Source organism: Ostrea edulis, chromosome 4 (genome assembly GCF_947568905.1).
Source record: "Ostrea edulis chromosome 4, xbOstEdul1.1, whole genome shotgun sequence".
NCBI lineage: Eukaryota > Metazoa > Mollusca > Bivalvia > Ostreida > Ostreidae > Ostrea > Ostrea edulis.
In genome coordinates this window covers 25,708,947-25,731,055 of record NC_079167.1, presented here as the reverse complement: position 1 = coordinate 25,731,055, position 22,109 = coordinate 25,708,947, and the positions used below count along the sequence as shown (strand labels likewise).

At 35.8% G+C, this 22,109-nt stretch overlaps 1 protein-coding gene across 1 annotated transcript in view; it reads left to right on the top strand.

Annotated features, from left to right (window-relative positions):
- Positions 1-7,537: 7,537 nt before the first annotated feature.
- LOC125671838 (pyroglutamylated RF-amide peptide receptor-like) overlaps positions 7,538-22,109 on the top strand; it is a 22,174-nt gene continuing 7,602 nt past the window's right edge. Inside the window, exons 1-2 of the mRNA XM_048907790.2 lie at positions 7,538-8,302; positions 15,541-15,974. Coding sequence (XP_048763747.2) covers positions 7,840-8,302; positions 15,541-15,974 — 897 coding nt within the window. The 5' untranslated portion in view covers positions 7,538-7,839. The remainder of the gene's footprint in view (positions 8,303-15,540; positions 15,975-22,109) is intronic.

The following is a 22,109-nucleotide window of genomic DNA, read 5'->3' as shown; positions in this document are numbered from 1 at the left end:
ACATTATTAATGGAAAGAAATATGGTAACGTACAAATTGCATTAATTTTTAGAAACTCTGGAATGTGTTGCGGTTAATTATTTCACTTGTATTAGAAAAATATGACTTGGTCATCCATTTTGTTAATTCCTCCAGACACCCGGTAGGACATATTGAATTCACGTTACAATTACCCTCGGTTGTGGCAATGTGGGTGAACATCGACCAAGAATGGTTGCGAAATACCGTGTTGTGTAATCACGAACGAATTTTCAAGAACATACAAACAAGTGAAGATAACAAAGAGTGACCAATCTCATAAACTCTATAAAAAGATAAAAATTAAGAGAAAGGCAAACATGGACTCCTGGACATATCAGAGGTGGCATCAGGTGCCTATGAAGAATAAGCATCTGTTGACTGGTTACATCCACCGTGAGCCCTATATTTTCATCAAGCAAACGGAGTAATTCATGAAAGGCGAAGATAACGAACAGAGATAGTCAAAATCAGTATGTAATAAAGAAAGTGTTCCAATTACGAATGAAACTTCAAAAACATATGAACAAGTCAATCTTTAATGCAAATTCATTCTCAATTTCTCATAAATCTTTGTCAGAAACATTGGTACATAGATGAAAGGTGACGATAACGGAGATCAATTTCATAACTCCTATAATTGATATAAAATAGAGAGTTGGGCAAACACGGACCCTTGGTTATACCAGAGGTGGGATCAGGTGCCTAGGAGGAGTAAGCATCCCCTGTCGACTGGTCACACCCGCCTTTGGTCCTATATCTTGATCAGGTAAACGGAGTTATCCGTAGTCAAAATCAGTGTGCAAAGAAAGGCCTACCAATCCGTATGAAACACGTCAGACAGGATAGGTTGTATTTGCAAACTATGTCGCTATAACAACTATCTAATTTGCCTACTTTAAACGAGACTGCTGAAACCCCTGCACCATCAACTAGTTTGTCAGTAGCTTGCCTCGATTTAAATACTGATCATACACAGAACAAGCTCTTTCGTATCGAATCATTTGAGACATATACACACTATTTGCAGGTGATAATGGAATATTGCTACATAAATGGAATTACATGTAGATATAATATATGAAGCAGAATTTATTCAAAAACTTCTACGTGAGAAGAAAAAATATCTTGCTGTGGCCTTCAATTCAGCATTTAGATAAGTATTTCGGTACTAGCTTGAAAATACGGATGTATATTTAATTGCTGGGATAAAATTTAGAAATTCATTTCAAAATTAAGGATTATCTCCCTCATGCATAGCTCTTATCCCTGGACGAATTTGACTCCAGTTTTTGGCACTCTAGTTTTCCTTTTAGCTCTTACAAGTTTATTGTTATTTCGGGTTTCCAAAATTTCGGCTTAAGCATCACTGAAGAGATATTGTTTGTCAAAATGCGCATCTGGTGCATTAAAATTGGTACCGTATAAGTTGTACATTAGATATATCGACAATGTTTTATCTATTAACAATAACTTTCATTCATATGTCGATTCAATATATCCCTGTGAACTCGAAATAAAAGACACCACAGAGTCGTCCACTTCTGCTTCATACTTAGATATGTAATTCAACTTAATGACAAACGGAATGATTTCAGCTTCTCCGTCGTCAACTTCCCATATATATGTAGCAATATTCCATTATCACTTGGATATGGTGTTTATATCTCTCAAATGATTGAAATTTCAGGATTCTTGCACACCTGGGGCCTTAGGTGCGTGGCAAAAACTGCCCCAAATTCACTAATTTTCAAAAATCTTTTTCTCTACAACCGCACATGTTTAAGAAAAACTAAATGCATAGTGATGTAGAGCAGAAAGGCCTCTACCAAAACTGTAAATTCCATGATCACCGGGGTAGGGGTTCTCTGACCCCAGGGTGGAGCCAAACTTGGTATTTAGTGTTTATGTTTAAAACACTTAAATAACATAATCTTTAGTGCTATTGATATTAAATTGAAACTAAATGGATATTAAGAAAGAGCAGGTAGTCCTTTACCAAAATCATAACTTTCAGGATCCCCGGGGTAGAGGTTCTGATTTCAGGATGAGGCCTAACTTGGTATAATGTATATGTGCAAAACATATAAATGATATCTGCTTTGATGCTATTGGTACTAAAATGAAACTAAATGGATATTTACATGTAGAATCTGCTTTCATGCTATTGGTACTAAAATGAAACTAAATGGATATTTACATGTATAAGTAGGTAGTTCTTTACAACAATTTTCAAAAATATTCTCTACACCTGCATACGAAAGGTGAAGATAACGAACAGTGATCAATCTCATTATTCCTATAAGTAATACAAAATAGAGAGTTGGACAAAAACGGACGCCTGGATATACCAGGGGTGAAGTCAGGTGCCTAGAAGGAGTAAGCATCCCCTGTCGACCAGCCACACCCGCCGTGAGCCCTAAATCCTGATCAGGTAAAACGAGTTAGCCGTCGTCACAATCAGTGTACCAAGAACGGCCTTACAATCGGCATGAAAATGTCATCCTATTTTCAATATTTACATTTTTAGCCAAGTATCTGACAATTTGTCGGTTAAATATCCATGATCTGCCTCTACACCTAATGTGTTAGTTATAGGAAATAAATGAGAGACTGGCAATGCATTAACACCTGGGCGATTCAGTCGTACAATTTTAAATGTGTCTTGATCCTAAATTCTCTGGGACGCGGATCATAATCACATGTAACAATAGCGTCGTTGGTGCGAGGCAAGTCTTGATTGGTCTCCTTTGTAAAGCTTGGTATGGTGAAATGTTTGTAAATTCTGAGTGAAGGTTTCTTCTGTTATCATATCACAATTTTCACAAAACTTCTATAGAGCAAGCAACACTGCACACATACATACAGTACCTATAACTACAGCACATTCCCACTGACATTCCACTATGCATCCATCAACATCTACACCTGCATCAATTGTAAGGAATGGGTTTTTTTCATGTGTGCTTTGCATTCAGCTCTCACGAATTCACATGCTCACCTCGCATACTTAAAAACTTGCTTCCATAGATGTATTTCACACATTTCATATAGGGCTCACGGCGGATGTGACCGGTCAACAGGGGATGCTTACTCCTGCTAGGCACCTGGACGCCGTTGCATCAAACATCGTAACTAGTTACGTAAGCTTAGTTTGGCGTAACTTTCTGACTAGACTAAATATTTTACGTAAGTCCGTTTCATCAAATGGCGTAAGATTAGAATTTACGCAAGTTTTCTACTAACTAGTAGAAACACTACGTCAGGTCGAACCCTTACGTAAGTACCTAAGCAAGCAAAAATCATGGCCGACTGTTAGCTGTTTGTAAATATATATAGAATTTTTTTTACCGACGAGCTTTGGGTCGTGATCAATTTTTTCTAGACATGATGCTTTTAGACGTTTACAACGATAAATATGTAAGGCTATAAGGGTTTCTTCCCTTTGAAAACTAGTAAATTTATGGCTTGCCTTTACTGTATGATTATTTTTCACAAGTGTCTATCTGTACATTAATGTACAGTGTTATTCCCAAATTCCTTTGTAAAGTAGTCCACCGTAAAGGGAACATTCACTTTGTTGTATTATATGTAGGCTATTTATAATTCTCTTCAAAACTTCCGCTCTGACTAACTTGGACCAAATGATTAGCGATCCCGATTCAATTCGATCTCTGTCGTATGGTGGGTGGATTTACGGGAGTGTAATGTATATTTCATTAACAGTGACTTTAAGATCTACTATTTTCCATTGTATATCTTAAATCTTGAAAAAATATCCCGTCTTAAGAGATACATCATATAACTATATTATGATAATAAAGTTCTTCCAAATAAAAAAAAAGTCTTCGTTACAGTTTGATACTTGAAAAATTTCAGTGATAAGTGATATGCAGGATAATCCGTGCAGATATAGATTTTATGTTATCAAATAAAGAAAAACACCCACATGTACATGTATATCAGGCACGAATCGGAGTGAATGGGAGGGGGGAACCCTGCGTTGCTACTCCACTTTTTTTTTAACAATACGATTTTTAAAAATTTTGTACTGTAAGTGAAAGAGAGGTATTTATGAATAAAAACTATTTAGTGAGGTATGATAATGAGCATTAATAGAAAAAGTCTAACACCCACCCCATATACACATGATGTTTCTAGGAAAATGTTTTGAGGCACTCATGATAGAAGACTCTAGCACCCCCACGATTGAAGGAAATGAAACCTGAGAGAGAAAAAAAATGTGGAAATCACTGCAAAAGATTCCAACACCACCCACTCTCTTTGCAAAACGATGGTACGTGCCTGTATATAATCCCAAAACTGTCAAATATGCACACATATTCAATTTGTTCAAACACATTTAGGCCTATGAGTCTACATTAATTATCCAATTAAAGTATAAATATATAGTTAATATCTATATACAATGTAGATGTATCGTGTCGACCTACATGTACTTAAAATTTAATAACCTTTGAAATCATAAAACAACTACTTTTTGTAGAAGAAGAGATGTAAAATATATACATAGGCCTATAGGCCTAGATAAAACCAAATTTTGTTTATGGAGTGATATGTTTGATTTAGTATGCAGTGCCCAAATAGTATGGTATAGGAAAATTTTGCTGCCTCTGCCAACACGGCCACCTCTGTCTCCAACCAACTCCGCTTGTGGATTTTCTTTGCATTCTTTTTATTCATTATTTTGGTCCAGACGACAAGTGAAAAAAAACCCGAAAGTATGATGTACGCATGCTCAGGACGCGGTAACTAAGCACGTAAGCTTAGTTGAAAACTTAGTCGAGTAGTAACGTACGCATGTATTTACGTCGTTTCGTGAAACGCGGTTTGCGCTAAACTAAGATTATACGTAACTAGATTTACGTAGTCAGCGTAAGACTTAGTTAGTTGAAAATTTACACTTATTGATGAAACGGCGTCCAGATCCCACCTCTGGTGTGTCCAGGGGTCCGTGTTTGCCCAACTATCTATTATGTATTGCTTATAGGAGTTATGAGATTGATCACTGTTCGTTATCTTCACCTTACACTCGAGTCGATCACTATATTCATTTTCCCACATACATACATATATGTACATACTTGTAAGCACACTGGTTCTTCTTTTATTCTAATTATGGCTGTGTCCTTGTTCTCCCCCCCCCCCCCCCATACTTTGGAACTTTCAAGCTGTATTCTCTTTCTACTCTCTCACCACCACCAAAATCAGAATTGCTTCCAGTCTGAAATCAAAATATTTCCATGACACATTCTTTTATTGAACTACACAACATATAATTATAGTACAAAATAAAGATAGCTACATGTACAATACCACGGCTTTACTTTCTGACGATATCGCCTAAGAGGGTTTGTAGCAACTCAACCACGTAAGTGGTACACAATATCACAGGTCAATAAGCTATAAATGTGAAGTCACGTGTGATATGTAAATATAAAGTATATACATCAGCCTTACAACACATTTTACAGCTTATTGATAGAAAGTCATTGGCTGTGGATATATTCTTTTATCGATATTCATTCTCGAGAGGGGAGTGGGTCGTCCGCATCTTATTGTTTTTAAAAACATATGCAATTCAACCACTTATTATAAAGAATCATTATAATTATTAAATCCATTTTACAGAGGAAATTCGGTTACAACTGTAAAACATTCAGATCTCTTTTCTCCTCCTAGAAATTCTTGAATTGCGTTTTCTGAGTACGCCTCAGCGCAGTGAGGTCCCACGAACGGTAATCTGCCATCGTTACTAAGTATTCAACAACTTTCTAATCTAAACTTGTTCTTGCATTGTCTCACGTAATGGAGGTTAGAAACACCTTGGACGTAAACGGGTCGTACGCCACCTGTAATCAAGGGCGAGTAATTTGAAGTTTTATTTGCAGTTTGAAGACTAAACATAAATCACTTCATAGCAATGTATTGTAGCATACGCTGTAGAGTTTAAATGCAATATGAAGAAGTGTGTTAATGTCAGATGGGCACAGTTTCCTCCAATGTCCCTGAAAGGATTTCGTTTTATTTGTAGATTTCTTGGATGTTGTCAAACCCGTGTGGTCTAGCTTCCTTTCTCTATCCCTTATCCTAACTGCCTGTGTACAGAACACTCCATGAGATGTCTCTTTGTTGACCTTTCATTTTATCGTGGGCGCGTTCCTCTGTTCAGATCTCTTTCTGGGAGAATATGAAGCATGAGATAGTTCTATTGAATCCTTTAACGTTTATATTGTCCGGTGTCGTGTCTCGTGTTTGCTAGACCGATGATTCAATAAACAATCTGCATGAACCACTCTAATGCAATAAAATGATAAACCATATTATTTGTTTGTTGGAAAATGAGCATGAAACTCGGTAGTAAAAAGTGGTTCGGAATTTTCTGAACGTCGACCGAGTCATTTGTTCTTCGCGCGGAAAGTTACTGATAGGATTTTAAAACGGTTACACTGATTTGTCGTTCCATGACATAAAGACAAACAAAAACCCTTTATTTTGATTCTGCTATTAGACCACTTGTATAATTGTTGGATATCGTAGAATCAAACTAATGTAGCAAACTGGCATCTGTAAAACCATTTAACTTCATGATATCCTATTTTGATTTCCGATGGAAAGAGTTTACTTTATTCCGTTTGAAATGTGCACTAGTGATTAGGTTATCCACCCCGGTGTAGGAATTTAGAATCGCTTTATTCCTTGAGTAAAGAACCACAATCCTCTATGTCGTAATCAAAAGGCATTCATATTGATTATTTGAATAGACATTTCGGTCAATTCTCCTCTCGAAGTCTTGCATATTTAATTTGTTCACTGATGCAGTTTCCCTGGTGAAGAGTTAACAGGATTACACTTCGCTAATAATAGATGTATGAATTGGATGCTATTTCTTGCATTTGCTGGGGTATTTTCCCACGTCAGCAGAGTCAAGTTGGAATACTATCAACTTTGCTTTTCATTTAATGAAATAGAAAGATTTTTTTTATTTTCAAATTTGCATGCCCCTTAAACGAACTTTAAACATTTCAAATTTAGTTTCTCTATACTGGCTGGTTGTTTTATTATTATTATTTTTTTGGTCCCAGCATTACCTTATTGATTGTGAAACATGACTTGTCTATATCATAATTACTGTTTTCAAATTCAGCTATATAATCAGTGCCACTGATGATATATTGCCACAGAATCTATCCTGCTGGAAAACAATATTTACCAAGATTATGACCATTCCACTTCCTTATTTTATAGAAACCCTATTAACAACAAACTGTGAATGTTGCATATCATTCAGTTGCTATCAGTTTTCATATAAAGATAATTATGCATAGAGGAATACTTTATCATGAATATACCGCGGAGTAATTGATGATAAAATAGAAAATCACAGAGGGATGGGGAAATGGGGTTTACTTGTTTTTGTGTGTGACGAAGTCGCATTATTACTCGGAACTGAGTGCATAATAAACACCTATATACTAATCACGTTAATTACTATTACAGCAATCTCCTGGCTGCCACAGACAGTATAATTAATGTATTAACAAAAAACCTTTTCCGATAAGTTATTCGCGCATCGATAGCACCTCACGAAGATCGTGGACGACTGCATCATGCGATACGTGTGACAAGCACTTGGCTTATTAACTGATACCTGTTAAAGCAATCCTCATTGGGTTCCCAGCATCAACAGAGTTATGTTATACTTGGTTTCATTAACACAGACGTGTTACTTAATCAAATAGGTGCAAATAATAAACACGGGATACCGTTTTGAGGACTGTGCATTCAATTAATCTTGGAATGTCTTATTTAATTGGGTCCTTAAATCCAGAACTCGGAGAATTTAACCACACGGGCTTTAATGTTACTGCGGAACTGGGAGGAAATAGTACGGGTCACAACGGTTCCTTTCTTCACCATGACCTCGATTATGAGGGCTCATACTTGGACTATAACTTTGACTATGATTTAGCACAAATTCCTTACCCAAAGGAGAAAAAATCCGTTCCATTTTTAGAAGCTCTGATGAAAATTGTATCGTGTACAATTACGAGTGTGGTTTCTCTGATTGGAAACTTTCTTGTGATTTTGGTGGTGGTGTACAACAAAAGACTGCGGACCACCACCAATTTCTATATAGTGAATTTGGCCGTGGCAGACTTGCTCGTGACTTTTTCTTGTTATTGGGTCAGCACAGTGGACGATTTAACAGATGGTTGGGTTCTTGGGTCGTTCTTCTGCAAATTCAATGCTTTTGCCCAAGGTGAGTTTAAGTCTCAGTCAAACTGACTTGGTTTCTTCCTGCTCGCAACATCATAGTAATATTTTAGTATATGAAAACATTTCAGTCAAAGCAATATCAGTCAATCAGCTAGGCTCTATTTTATAGCTTCATATGAATGAAAATTATATCCAATCCGTGCTCAAATTAATATTTCCAGGAAATATAACTATCTTGCTAAATGGTTTAAGACAATTTGAAAATTCAGTTTGAATGAATTTCGTTGAATAAATATTCTCTTCAATACAGAAAGCGCATTTAATGAGGTTGAAGTAGGTTTATGTTGTAACCTGTCCAAAGTGTTGCCATGCTAATTTCATTAACTGACAAATGGATCATTCATGATTTAGAAATCAAGCAATGTTAGTCTAATTTAAAATCTGCAGCAACGATCATTCAAATGTAAATTCCTACACAAGATATTGGATACCGTACAATTTAATCATATTAACCTTTATCAATTCACTATGTGAAATCCTAGAACTCGACACGCCACTCTTGATTTTTTGCCCCCCGGGGAGAACTGTTGTAATACTAATTTGTCAGACAACCAGGGATGCGATTGGTAATTATTCCCATCCGAACCAAAACCGAATGTACTTGAAAAAGTAAGTTATTATCCGCTGCAACAAGACAGGTCCTTCGTAAAAAGGGTAAGCTGCAGATGTTTTGGGTAATAATATATGTACTTTTATTTTGATTTATTATCTTTGAATGTAAGAGCACTGTTAATAGTTGGGCGTACTTCTAAAATAACATTTGAGTAACAAATGAATCGTTAAAATGTTCGTTCATGAACATTGAATATCAATGCCGGTATTTGAAATATAACTTATACATTATATAAAAGTAACTTGCAAAAGGAAACACAGAAAATATAAATTTAATCAGGTGTTCAATACATTTTAATTAGACATAAGACACAGTATATAAACATGTTACAGAGAGAGTAGTCGACGCCAGACGGAGCCTACAATTAAAGCAAATTACAAAGAAAAAGATTTCATTATACACACTGTCTACATTCAATAAAACGTTACAAAGACAAAGATGTTATTATACACACTGCCTACACAAACTCCCCGTCGAGGCCTCATTACGTCACCTACGAGCAAACGAACTCTGGTGGAAGTTTGACTGCCTACATTCTATAATACGATACGAAGACTAAGACTTTATTATACACACTCCCTACATTCTATAAAACGTTTCAAAGACAAAGATTAGACACAGCATTCAAACTCAACAATGATGAAATACATGTCCATAACACATAAACACAAGACCAGTAGTAGATAACGGACAGAGCCTATAATGCTTTCTTACTATGACCAGGATTAGACAGTAGACACTGTCTATAAACACATTTAAGACTATAGAACGCATTCAATATATGAATACTTCCTGACTGGGACAAAAGGCAGGATTGAAATTACATTAAGGCATATTGAATGACAAGATTGGCCAGTTGCGTATCAATGGATCAGGCAAGAATGGCTCAGCAGCATCAATACTTGTATATTCTAATTGCCTACCTGGGTAACACAGTAGGTTAACGTGATGACTGTAATCCGTGCGTTTAAGTCTATTAGGGGTTTTAATTCTTTATCATATTACTTTCTTACTAAAACTGCATTAGAGACATTCGCTGTGAAAGTGATGACAACCATTTCTTTTTCTCAAAATCTCTCAATGGCATAGGAATGTACACGTATATCAATGACTAATAAAATCAAAAGGAATCTTTGTTTATGACTGATAACAACATTTATTTTGTACAAAAACAAGGGATAACTAATATCTAATAAAACTACGTTAGATCACCGCTTTTAGTGTAAAGAAATATTTAAGGAAGAAGTATTGTTTTGCAAGTTTGATTCATTGTACATTGTTCAACGTCTCTCTCTAGAACATTTCCCTCATATGGAGGCGTTACCAATGCCGATAAATGGCTGCAAAATTTAAGCCTATGCTCGGCGCTTATGGCCATCGAGCAGAGAGGGCTCTTTATCGTGTCACACCTGTTGTTACACGGGACCTTGGATTTTGCGGTCTCATCCGAAAGACCGCCCCATTTTGTCGCTCTTGCAAGACAATAATTGTATATTCAATTACCAAAATACCATATCCATCTGCCTGTTTTGAGGTTAAAAAGTGTTTGAAATAATTAAATACTGGTGTTATTACTGAAATATATAATATCTAGCAATTTTCGTTGAATTCAATTTTTGGAGACAGAAAAATAAAATGCCCCTTTAACTAAATAAGGTAAATTTGAAACCTTTCAGTTTCAAAATATTATTGTACATGTATGTATCTTCCACTTTCCATCCATATCAGTGTTATTCCTCCTTAAATGCCAGATGAGCCGGATTTATATCAGAAGGAATACTGTTACAAGTTATAGAACGTGAGGCTCACCAAATCTGGACTTGCAGAAAGTAAGATATCGAGAGCTAGGAAGTCGCAATTCCATTGCACTTGAAAAGTCAGCATTACCAGAACTTGATGAATCTCGAAAGAATATTAATAAAAACAAACAGAATGATGGAAAATGGCAATTTGGAAAAGTGCAAAACGGAAAAAACATTGCGGCAGAATGAAATTCAAACAAAGAGGTCCATTAATGAATCTTGAAACCTACTGAAATAGCTGTCCAAAAACAATCTTGCACGAGATACTTTTATCAGTTCTTCAAGGTTAACTGTACATATGTGTACCCCAGACAATCCATCGTTTATAGCCAGCAACATTCAAGTTGCTTAGTAAATCACTCTTTATTATTGGATTTTATTTCAAAGGAGACACTGAAGAATTCAGTAAAATACAATCACCAATCTCACAATGAATTTTATTGAGAAATACTTAACACAAGTTCTTTGGTAAGCCAAGGCATGTATCAAAAATAGCATATAATGAAATGATAAGGTGGAGATAACGAAAAATGATCAATCTCATAATTCCCACAAAGAATACAAAATTAAGAATAAGGCAAACACGGACCCCTGGACACACCAGAGGTGGGATCAGGTGCCCAGGAGGAGTAAGCATCCCCTGTCAAATGGTCACACCAGCCGTGAGCCCTACATCTTAATCAGATAAACGGAGTAATCCGTAGTCAGAATCAATGCGTAAATTACGGCCTAACAATTGGTATAAAATACACCAGACAGCATTTGACCCAACGACAGGTTGTATTGGTGAATTAGATCGTTATAATTACAATAGAATTTGCAAAATGCTGACTTTCAACAAGAATGTTGAAACCCCTGCACCATCAACTTGTTTGTCAGTAGCCTACATGTACCTCGATGTAAAAACTGATCATACGTACAACATGCTCTTGTGTATTATTATGTTATTGGATTTAATCAGTCTCTCACAGTTTGTTAATTTCTTATCAGTCTATCCACATCAAAACGATTAAAAAATGTCCAAATATTCTGCAATTATTCATGGTGGACAGTGTAAAGTCCAATTTAAATTACCTCTACATTAGATGCAAAAGGATTCGACCCTCAAACCACAAATATGGCTTTGACTTAAAAATAAATGATTTTGATAAAAAATGATATCCAGGGTTCGTGCTTTAAAGGGGAATAACTGTCATTTTGTCACCAAAAAAATAATTCAATGAAAATTGTCCCATCTTAAATATTTCAGTATTAACACTAATATTTAAATCTTTCAAACACTTTTTACCCCCAAAACAGGCACATGGATATGATTTTGGTTATTAATTAATTATTGCCTTGCAAGACAATAATTCTTCCTTACATATTTCTTTACACTAGAGGTGGTTATCTAACGAAGTTTCATTAGGTTACTCTTATTTTTGTACAAACTAAATGTTTTTATTGGTCATCAATGCATATCCCCATGCCATTAAGAGATTTTGAAAAAAAAAACTTGGGTTACCATCACATTCACAGCCAATGCCCCTTTATGTTCCTTAGTTCTCCTGCCCAGTGACCGAACTTGTTTTTTGTTAAAAGCAGGCAAACAACACGTAACACCATGTAGAAGTGAAAAAATGTCATTTATTGAAGTAAATGACGAAAATTAGTAAAATATGATTAACAAGTACAAAAATGGGGGTCAGAAAAAGGGGGACTTAAATAAAGAGTATTACACATCTTAGGTAAATTATAATCCAATCTGACCCCCTGCACCATAATGGCATTGCAACAAGATGTACATAGGAAAAAAGGGGGGTCAACCAGACTAGAATAAGAATTGTACAGTATACATGTATCTTAGGTTGACCCCTCATAAACCTAATACAATTCCAAAACAGACAAAAATGCCATAAACAGCTGCCTGTCATCAAAAAAGGGTGGGTAAAAACAAAATGACAAACAGCCGGAGGTAGAAGGGCTGGATGGTGGGTTCAAAAATTTTCAGCAGCTCGAATAGCGTGGGTTTCCCTTCTGGACAATAGATAAATAATGATCACGTGATGGTCAAAAGCTCGTTGATTGGTTGAACACACAGTAAGGAACAGGAACGAGGTAAAACTAGATACATAAATGGAACACTGTAGATGTATAGTGTAAAACTAGGAAAATAAAAGACATTGACATATAAAACTAAACAAACAAGAACATGTCACATAAAGGTCATTATCTACAATAATAACATTTTTATGTTTCTTAGTTCTCCTGCCAAGTGACCGAACTTGTTTTGTTTTTTTTTTGTTAAAAGCAGGCAAACAACACGTAACACCATGTAGAAGTGAAAAAATGTCATTTATTGAAGTAAATGACGAAAATTAGTAAAATATGATTAACAAGTACAAAAATGGGGGTCAGAAAAAGGGGGACTTAAATAAAGAGTATTACACATCTTAGGTAAATTATAATCCAATCTGACCCCCTGCACCATAATGGCATTGCAACAAGATGTACATAGGAAAAAAGGGGGGTCAACCAGACTAGAATAAGAATTGTACAGTATAAGAAACAGTTTATCTTTTTGGAATAACTTTCATGGTTTTCTAATACCAAGTAATGGAAGATTCGGTATTTAATGTCACTTTCAATGTCATATTCACCTGAACATCATTATATCTAAGAATGATATTATACAATTATTGCTGTTTTTGAAGGGCGAGGTGAATATTGTACTTCGAAGGTGGCTAAATCATCGTATTGACCTCAAAAACAGCAATAATTGTTTTATTATATGATTAAATGATTTTTAAAAAAAACCTTCAAGATTGTTCTTTGCTTTAATTGTAAGTTTCTTAGCCGAACCCAGTGAGAAACGCAGAATTTCATTGAACGGCAAAAATAAGTATAATCGATCGCGTCAAATTGGAAGTTCCCGACCTATTTTTGGTCCTATGTGGAAAAAATAATTCCTTATGTTCACCTGGAAGGTCACGTGCAGGTAAACATAACGTAGTATGATTTCTACATTGTTGGATCCCAGCCAATTAGAGAGCTAGGACTTATTCAATCAAATAATAAAATATTATATCTAAGAATGATATAATAGTATATCTAAGAAAGATGTAATATTATATCTAAGAAGTCCTAACCTGTATCGTTCTATCAATATAAGACATGTATAAGCCCTACGATTTAATGTTTACAAATATTTTCTAACCGAGTTTAATTATATTTTTAAACACCCTTTAGAAATATTAACATTATTATTGATAAAAACTATGTCATTGATTATATCAGTATATTCACTGTTGTGATATTTCAAAGGATTTCTTTTTCTTATTCAATCAAATTAACGCATCCTTAAAATGTATCATTAGAACAATTCGTGTTGTCATATATCAAATCTGTTAAGTTTCAAAATATAAGTTAGATTGGCCGAAAGTGTACCGAATTAACTGTATATGCTACTTATTCCGCGCGGCTTTCCACAAGAAGCACTTTAATTAGCTGGAACAACGTACACGCGTGTGACATTGTAAATAAATAGATTATCAGTATTGCTGTGTAGAAGTAGTGAACGATTCGATGGAACAGCCAGTATGCAGAAGCAACTAGTCAACCAGCATATACGTACGTGTGTTAATATGTACTACACGTATGTGCACCATGACATTTTTATTAAAAAAAAATAGATGAAATAAATGTCCCATGTGGCCCCCATTTTTCAAGTAAATTACATGTAATACCTCGAAACCTAGTTAAACTTTGTTCCAGCGTGGTGCCTTACTGAATATAATTATATGCACGTGAAGTTTTAGCAAATTTAGGGTTTGAGAAGAAAATAGCATATTCTTTTGAAATTGTCATTATACATACAATTTTGCTTGGGAAACATCGAGCACACATTTGTCTATGCGCCATATTCGTTCTTATAGCATGAAATTTATACTCATTTTTAGATAGGCATGATCTGGTGTACTAAATAATTATCGATAATTTTCTCCATGTTGGCTTTTATTATTTATAAAAAGGGGGCATATAAGGCCCTTATCCCATCTTCTTTGTACTCTATAAAACTTAATGAAAGAGAAAGTATCTCGGGGTGTAGATTAAAAGTACGATGATTAGTTCTGAAGGCCTAAATCTCAGCCACAAAAATGACTCAATCTTTGATATGGTATGTTTAATCGTTTGCCTGTATCAGTAATAAGAAATCCAATCCATAGAGAAAATATTGACCTTTGTAGATGACGGACGAAGGATATACGTATTTAATGTAACTGCACTATGACGGGAACAAGGTGGGATGAAGGCCCCATGTATTATGTGGGTCCCATTTGTCACGTAAATTAAAATGGTGAAACCATTCCTTATTGACTTTTATCTTAGCCACAAAAATGACTCGATCTGAGATACGTGGTATGTTTAATCGTTTGCATGGTTTCCAAGATACTTATCAGTTAATAGAGAAACCAATCAATATGGAAAAATATTGACCTTTGTAGATGAAGGAAGAAGGATAAAGCTATCAAAAAACGGCCGATACAGATGACTTTGATTTAAGAACACCCACGTAGAGTCTGCAAAGTACGTAGAACAATACACATGTGCATGTACGAGTTTGTGACTTATCTCTCGTGAGTTTCACCTTCCTGAGTCATTGTCCGTTTGTCAGTTTTAAAATTAAATGGCAACTATCCAAAGATATATATATATATATATATATATATGTGTGTGTGTGTGTGTGTGTGTGTGTGTGAAGCCATGGTAATTAAGTAATATACAATATACACACAATATACTGATGTCGAAATGAATTAATTTCAGTGACCTCATTAGTGGCAAGCATCATGTCGCTGATGTTGATAGCCTGTGACCGATTTTTTGGAATAGTCTATGCCATGAAAGCCCACGTGATAGAACGACGAGCATACCACAGTCTCATCCTAATATGGCTCCTTTCCATAGCAGCCGGCACCCCGATGTTGGTGAAAAAGAAACTCATGAGTCGAATGTGGCTGGACTACAATGAAGTGTGGTGTGACGATGAATGGGACCTTAAGACTCTAGGTAGCAGCACTGAGAAGATCCGGCCTGGTAGGATGGCCTACTATACATGTATATCATTTATACTTTACTTCATTCCATTAATTGTGATGGCTGTTGCTTATGGTTGTGTTATCAAGACATTGTGGACATCAAAGGCTCCAGGAGAAAGGACAACAAAAGACGTGAATATACAAACAAAGGTTAAGAGGAAGGTAATTACAATGTACCACTTAATACAGAAAGGGAGTGGTTAGTTGGTTGTTTTACTTCCCGTCGATACGTTGTCACTAACTGTAGGTTAAAGTACCACAAATATCGTCGCTAGCTATGCTTACTGAGTCCTGCAATACCCACCCTATTTCAAACCGTGGGTATCAGCAACACGCTCGATTTTCACGATTATGATATTACACGATAATTTATTGACCAATCACAGTCACGATGATAGATTTCGATATTCTAATGGCTGCATGCACTCACAGGAAAAACATGTATCGTTTGTTTCCGAAAAGCTTACAGACCAATCTTATCGAAGCAAGTCAAGTATATAGTAACATATTAAATGACACCCGCCTATCTGTATCAATAAATTATTTTGATTGGCTATTATGTCAGTTATCCTCAGATTATTCCGCTACGAGCCACACGATGATCTCTCGAGTGGTATTGTTTTCTTCATCCAAAAATATTATGGGAGCTCCTTGATTGAATAATATATAAAAATAAATATTCATAAAATTGAGGGATTTCTTAATCATACAACCAAGGCTATGGCATATTGTCAATGGAGGCAATAGGCATGGTTTGCGTCGATGACTTAGCTTAGCAGTGATCGAGGATTTTTAACGTGCAAACGCCTGCCGTGACACAGGACCTCCGTTTTTAAGGTGATATCCAAACGACCCATGATTCTCACTTCGAAATGCCGAGCGGAAGGTTTTAAGAGAAAAGCTGTGTTATACGGTCTAGAACAGATAGGGACAGTTAACGCCGGGAAGTTAACGCCTAACCTGCGAAATACTTTTCAAGTTGAGGGATCATATCAACATACGATAAGGCCATTTAAAGGTTTTCTTTATGTTTAGCGTCCACCCTACAATCAAAACCCTATCTTTCTATCGAAAAAAAACCAACCCACAAATCAGAAGAATAAACAATATTTTCAGAGTAATAATAATATTATCATTTGTCTTCTAAAACAACTTTTGATCATAATCAATGCACTTTTCTGCAACAGAAGTTGATCTATATTATTTTTGTATTACAATCTTGCTCTAAGCTCTCTTTGTTATATAACACAGACGAGCAGACCTTGCCTGAGATGAGGGAGTATGTATAACAGTCTTTTGTAATTGTTCTGCCAATAGTGCTTTTCTCCATTCAAAACCTTCTCCTTGTAAGAATTTAGTGATAAAGTCGTTTTAAGTACAGTATACCAGTCTCCCCTTATTACTGGACCTTGACCAAACTGATATGCGTATTCCGAACTTGATTAATGAAGTTCTCTCTGACCTGCAAATAATTTTTTGAAATCAAAATCTTCAATTTCTTTATAATTTCTTGAATCTATACATGAATAATCCCAGTCTGTAGATGTTATTACAGAGGAATATAGAAAATACAATATGCATGGGTGCACTCATCTCACTAGTCTGAAAAGGTAATTCGAATAGCAAGGGAAATGTCTGTTCTGGTGCAACTTTCGGAGCATACCAATCGATGTTAGTTTGATTCAAATTGATTGTTTACTTCTATACGAACGTAATCCCGTGGGGATCCGGCTTAAAATATGTACTCAGCACCCTTTGCTTGTTGTAAGTGGCGACTAAATGAGGCGATCCTTCGGAGGAGATTTCAAAAACCGAGGCCCCATGTCACATCAGATGTGGAACAATAAAGATCCCTCCCTGCTCAAAGGCCACAAGTGCCGAACATTGGCCTAAATTGTGCAGCCCTTCACTGGCAACGTCTCCATAAGAGTGAAAAAATTATTTCATTAAACAAATACAACCAACCAATTAAATACATAAACTGTGCATATTTTATCATTAAATGCGGTTTTCATACTATTGCTCCTCCCCAGACTGAACACCATGGTCGCTGTCAATCTCCATCCAGAGTTATCGTTCCTTACACGGAACGATAACTCTGGGTAGAGATTGGGTCGCTGTGTGTAACTAATTTTATTAAAGGTGTTTTTAGGATTTCGATCCCGATCAAAACTTAGACACGGAACGCAATAATAAATAGCATTTTGATATACGTGATACTTTGGTGAATGTGTTTTTATACATCTTAAAACCAATCCCTCCGCGGGCGTTAAACATATTTAAAAAATTGGAATGGCTTCATCAGTGTTAGGGGCACTGGCTTGGTGCAGACAAAGTATAGCTCAAGTCTTAGAGTATCTTTCTGAAATCCCCATCACAATCTGTAATACGCCATACAAGTTTATTTTCCTATATGTTAGTGCTAATGGTTTACGTATTTTTCTTTTGCCATTCACAACTCCGTTTCCCATTCATACACGTAAATATTATTAGTGTATATGAATACATATGACACAAATATATAATTAATTTTGAAATGCTGCTTCAATGTGATTACGTCGCTAAATAAGATTCATCATTGGTTCCATTTTTTGGTACCATTAGCCAGTACCCTATTTATTATCAGACACTTCACAGTTAACACGCCTCCAGTGTTACTTGACTGGTTTAAATGTGCCATAAATGTAATCAAGATTTAATTTAATTTATGAAAATATAATATTTAGTCTAACCATGCCGTCATGTTCTTACCATTCTTTCATACAAACCAAATTAAATATATATATACATGTATATATTGCGCGTTCTATTTTCCTATCTCGTCTTATCGGATATATCAGGGAGACAAACATTTTGCGAACGTCTAGTTCAGAGTATTCAGAAGCCTCATATTCGCGCGAAGACAACTTGGAAAATCAATTAGAGAAAGAAAAAAAAATCTTGCAAAAATGATTTGCAGTGTGCATATAGTCATTTTCAAGCCCTATACATGTACTACAGAACCGAGCTAATGCAATCAGTCACTTTCCGTGTCTAACCACTATGTCGAGCTTATACTTGTAGATATTGTCTTAAAGAAGTTTATCCAGAATATGTCAACTATTTGTTCTCACACTCTGTCAAGCCTCACCACATTGTCAATTTTCCAGACAATCATGTACACATGTGACATTTGATACACTGGCACTGTCAGAATTATATATTCTGTACACCTGTATATAGTATGTCTCTAATCCGAGATTCCTCTGACTCTTACCCCCGCTTTTATATTTGACATGTGCGGGGGAGAGTCAGAGCGGACTCCATATTGAAAAGTGGGAATTCAGCGACACCAGCTGGTGTCGCTGCTTTACCTACCTCTTACAACTTTATTTCGCGGACCCATCTTCCAAGACGCGAGGATTCAGTTATCGGAAGATTATTCTACAAATACATAATGATTAATACGATACTATCGCCGTTTAAACGATGGAATTTTGTGTTTACATGTGCTGACGTCATGCGCAAAGAAATCAAATGGCGAGGCGGCGACCTAATTCAAGTGATGCTCCATTTGTCGGTGTTAGGGCCGTTTAAACGGCGATAGCATCGTATTAATCATGATGTATTTGTAGAATAATCTTCCGATAACTGAATCCTCGCGTCTTGGAAGATGGGTCCGCGAAATAAAGTTGTAAGAGGTAGGTAAAGCAGCGACACCAGCTGGTGTCGCTGAATTCCCACTTTTCAATATGGAGTCCGCTCTGACTCTCCCCTGCAGAAGTCACAAAATAAAAGCGGGGTTAAGAGTCAGAGGAATCTCGGATTAGTATGTCTCTTGTGTTGATAGTATACACTCAACGTAAACTAGCCTGTTTGTATTTTCGGGATATCAGCGGTCTGACAGAACGCCTACCTGATATTTACTCTATTTTTCTTATGATTAAATATACAACGAGTCTGTTCTCGGGTGAGGATTTATAGAAAAGGCTCGACATCCGATTGTCACTTAATCTCTCTTGAAACGCAAATAATGATCCTTAGAACGGAAACAGTTAAACGAGTTTTGATGTTTCATAAATATAATCTGCGTAAATGCTTAATACTTTCTATCATGCATATTGAAATCTGGGAGACGTGATTACAGGATTATTAATGTCAGTGTACTGCGACCACAGCTGGAAATGAAGTTCCCTGGTACTAAAATCTGAATCATTTTGCTTTTCATATACATCCTGATTTATTTCCCGGGGATTTGCGCCAACGTTTTATCTCGTTACACTGCAATTCGTAAATTGGGATCTGTAATCGAAAAGAGGAACCGTGTAAAGGATCAATATATTTTTGCACGATCATGCATTATGTATGTACATGAACAAAAATTGAACTATTTAAACAATGAAATGCTTCCTTTGTTGTTTTTTCGGGTGAGACAAAGGTAGCAAGCATTGCAGAAAATATTCATAACCCGCTTTAGCGGGTTACTAGTACGCAATTGTTCTGGAATAATTGCCACCTTCATCACTCGATAAAACAACAAAGATCTTTATATTTTTATGTATTCTTTAAAACATAAACTAGATTTAATTACTAAAATCTCATATCGTTAAACCATTCAATACATGTACACCTTTTAACCTTGACAACGCCCCATATTTGGTCATGATTACGTGGGCAGATGGTACTAAAAACCGGATCGAACTAGTTTGCAACAAACATGTATTCGTTGTCCAAGATGAAAGCAACGCCAATTTTAAAAGAAATATAAAAGAAAAGATTCCATGAATGTGAATAACCAAATGCTCTATTATCGATGCCTTGATTATAGTCAGCATCAGATATTGAGCGGAATTTTGTTAAGTATTTAAGATAAATCTACATCGTGTTTCATCGAACTGTGTATGATTATTTTAAGTATGCATTGTACAGATATCCCAAGAAATAAGTGTATCAACTGGATTCATACGGACCAAAACATCACAATATTCCACAGTCCGAACTTATGGAGTAAGATTTAAAACAAATAAATACACACGTTAACTCTGGATTCCTGCCTACATTTTCAACTCGTATATCTTAAAAAGTTTAGCAATTTTGATAATGAGATTTTTTTATGCAAAGTAGAATTCATTAGTAATTGATTAACTTTAATATTAGTGTTAATCAATTAATTAATTGCTTTTAATTACTACTCTTTTGATTCGGGGGGTAGAAAAATATGTTCCTTAAACGTCATTAATTTTAGAATGCTTATTAATATAAATACATGTAGATAAATCATTTATTTTGACAAAATACTTTATATTATTGAGTAAAAGTTAAACTCATTTGCAGTTAATCAGAGAGTGAACATTTTTGTTGTGTTTTGGTCTGTAAACCCCCACCCCCCAGTCGTTATCCTGACAGTGTAAGATTTGTAGGTTGTCGTTATCCTGACAGTGTAGGTTTGTAGTTTGTAGTTATCCTGACAGTGTAAGCTTTGTAGGTTGTAGTTATTTTAACGGTGTAAGCTTTGTAGGTTGTCGTTATCCTGACAATGTAAGCTTTGTAGGTTGTAGTTATTTTAACGGTGTAAGTTTTGTAGGTTGTCTTTATCCTGACAGTGTAAGCTTTGTAGGTTGTCGTTATTTTGACAGTATGTTTTGTAGGTTGTAGTTATTCTGACAGTATGTTTTGTAGGTTGTAGTTATTCTGACAGTGTAAGATTTGTAGGTTGTCGTTATTTTGACAGTGTAAGATTTGTAGGTTGTAGTTATTCTGACAGTGTAAGATTTGTAGGTTGTAGTTATTCTAACAGTATGTTTTGTAGGTTGTAGTTATCCTGACAGTGTAACCGTTGTAGGTTGTCGGTATTCTGACAGTGTAACCGTTGTAGGTTGTCGGTATTCTGACAGTGTAAGCGTTGTAGGTTGTCGTTATCCTGACAGTGTAGGTTTGTAGTTTGTAGTTATTTTAACAGTGTAAGCTTTGTAGGTTGTCGTTATCCTGACAGTGTAGGTTTGTAGTTATTTTAACAGTGTAAGCGTTGTAGGTTGTCGTTATTCTGACAGTGTAAGCTTTGTAGGTTGTCGTTATCCTGACAGTGTAGGTTTGTAGTTATTTTAACAGTGTAAGCGTTGTAGGTTGTCGTTATCCTGACAGTGTAGGTTTGTAGTTTGTAGTTATTTTAACAGTGTAAGCTTTGTAGGTTGTCGTTATCCTGACAGTGTAGGTTTGTAGTTATTTTAACAGTGTAAGCGTTGTAGGTTGTCGTTATTCTGACAGTGTAAGCGTTGTAGGTTGTCGTTATACTGACAGTGTAAGCTTTGTAGGTTGTGG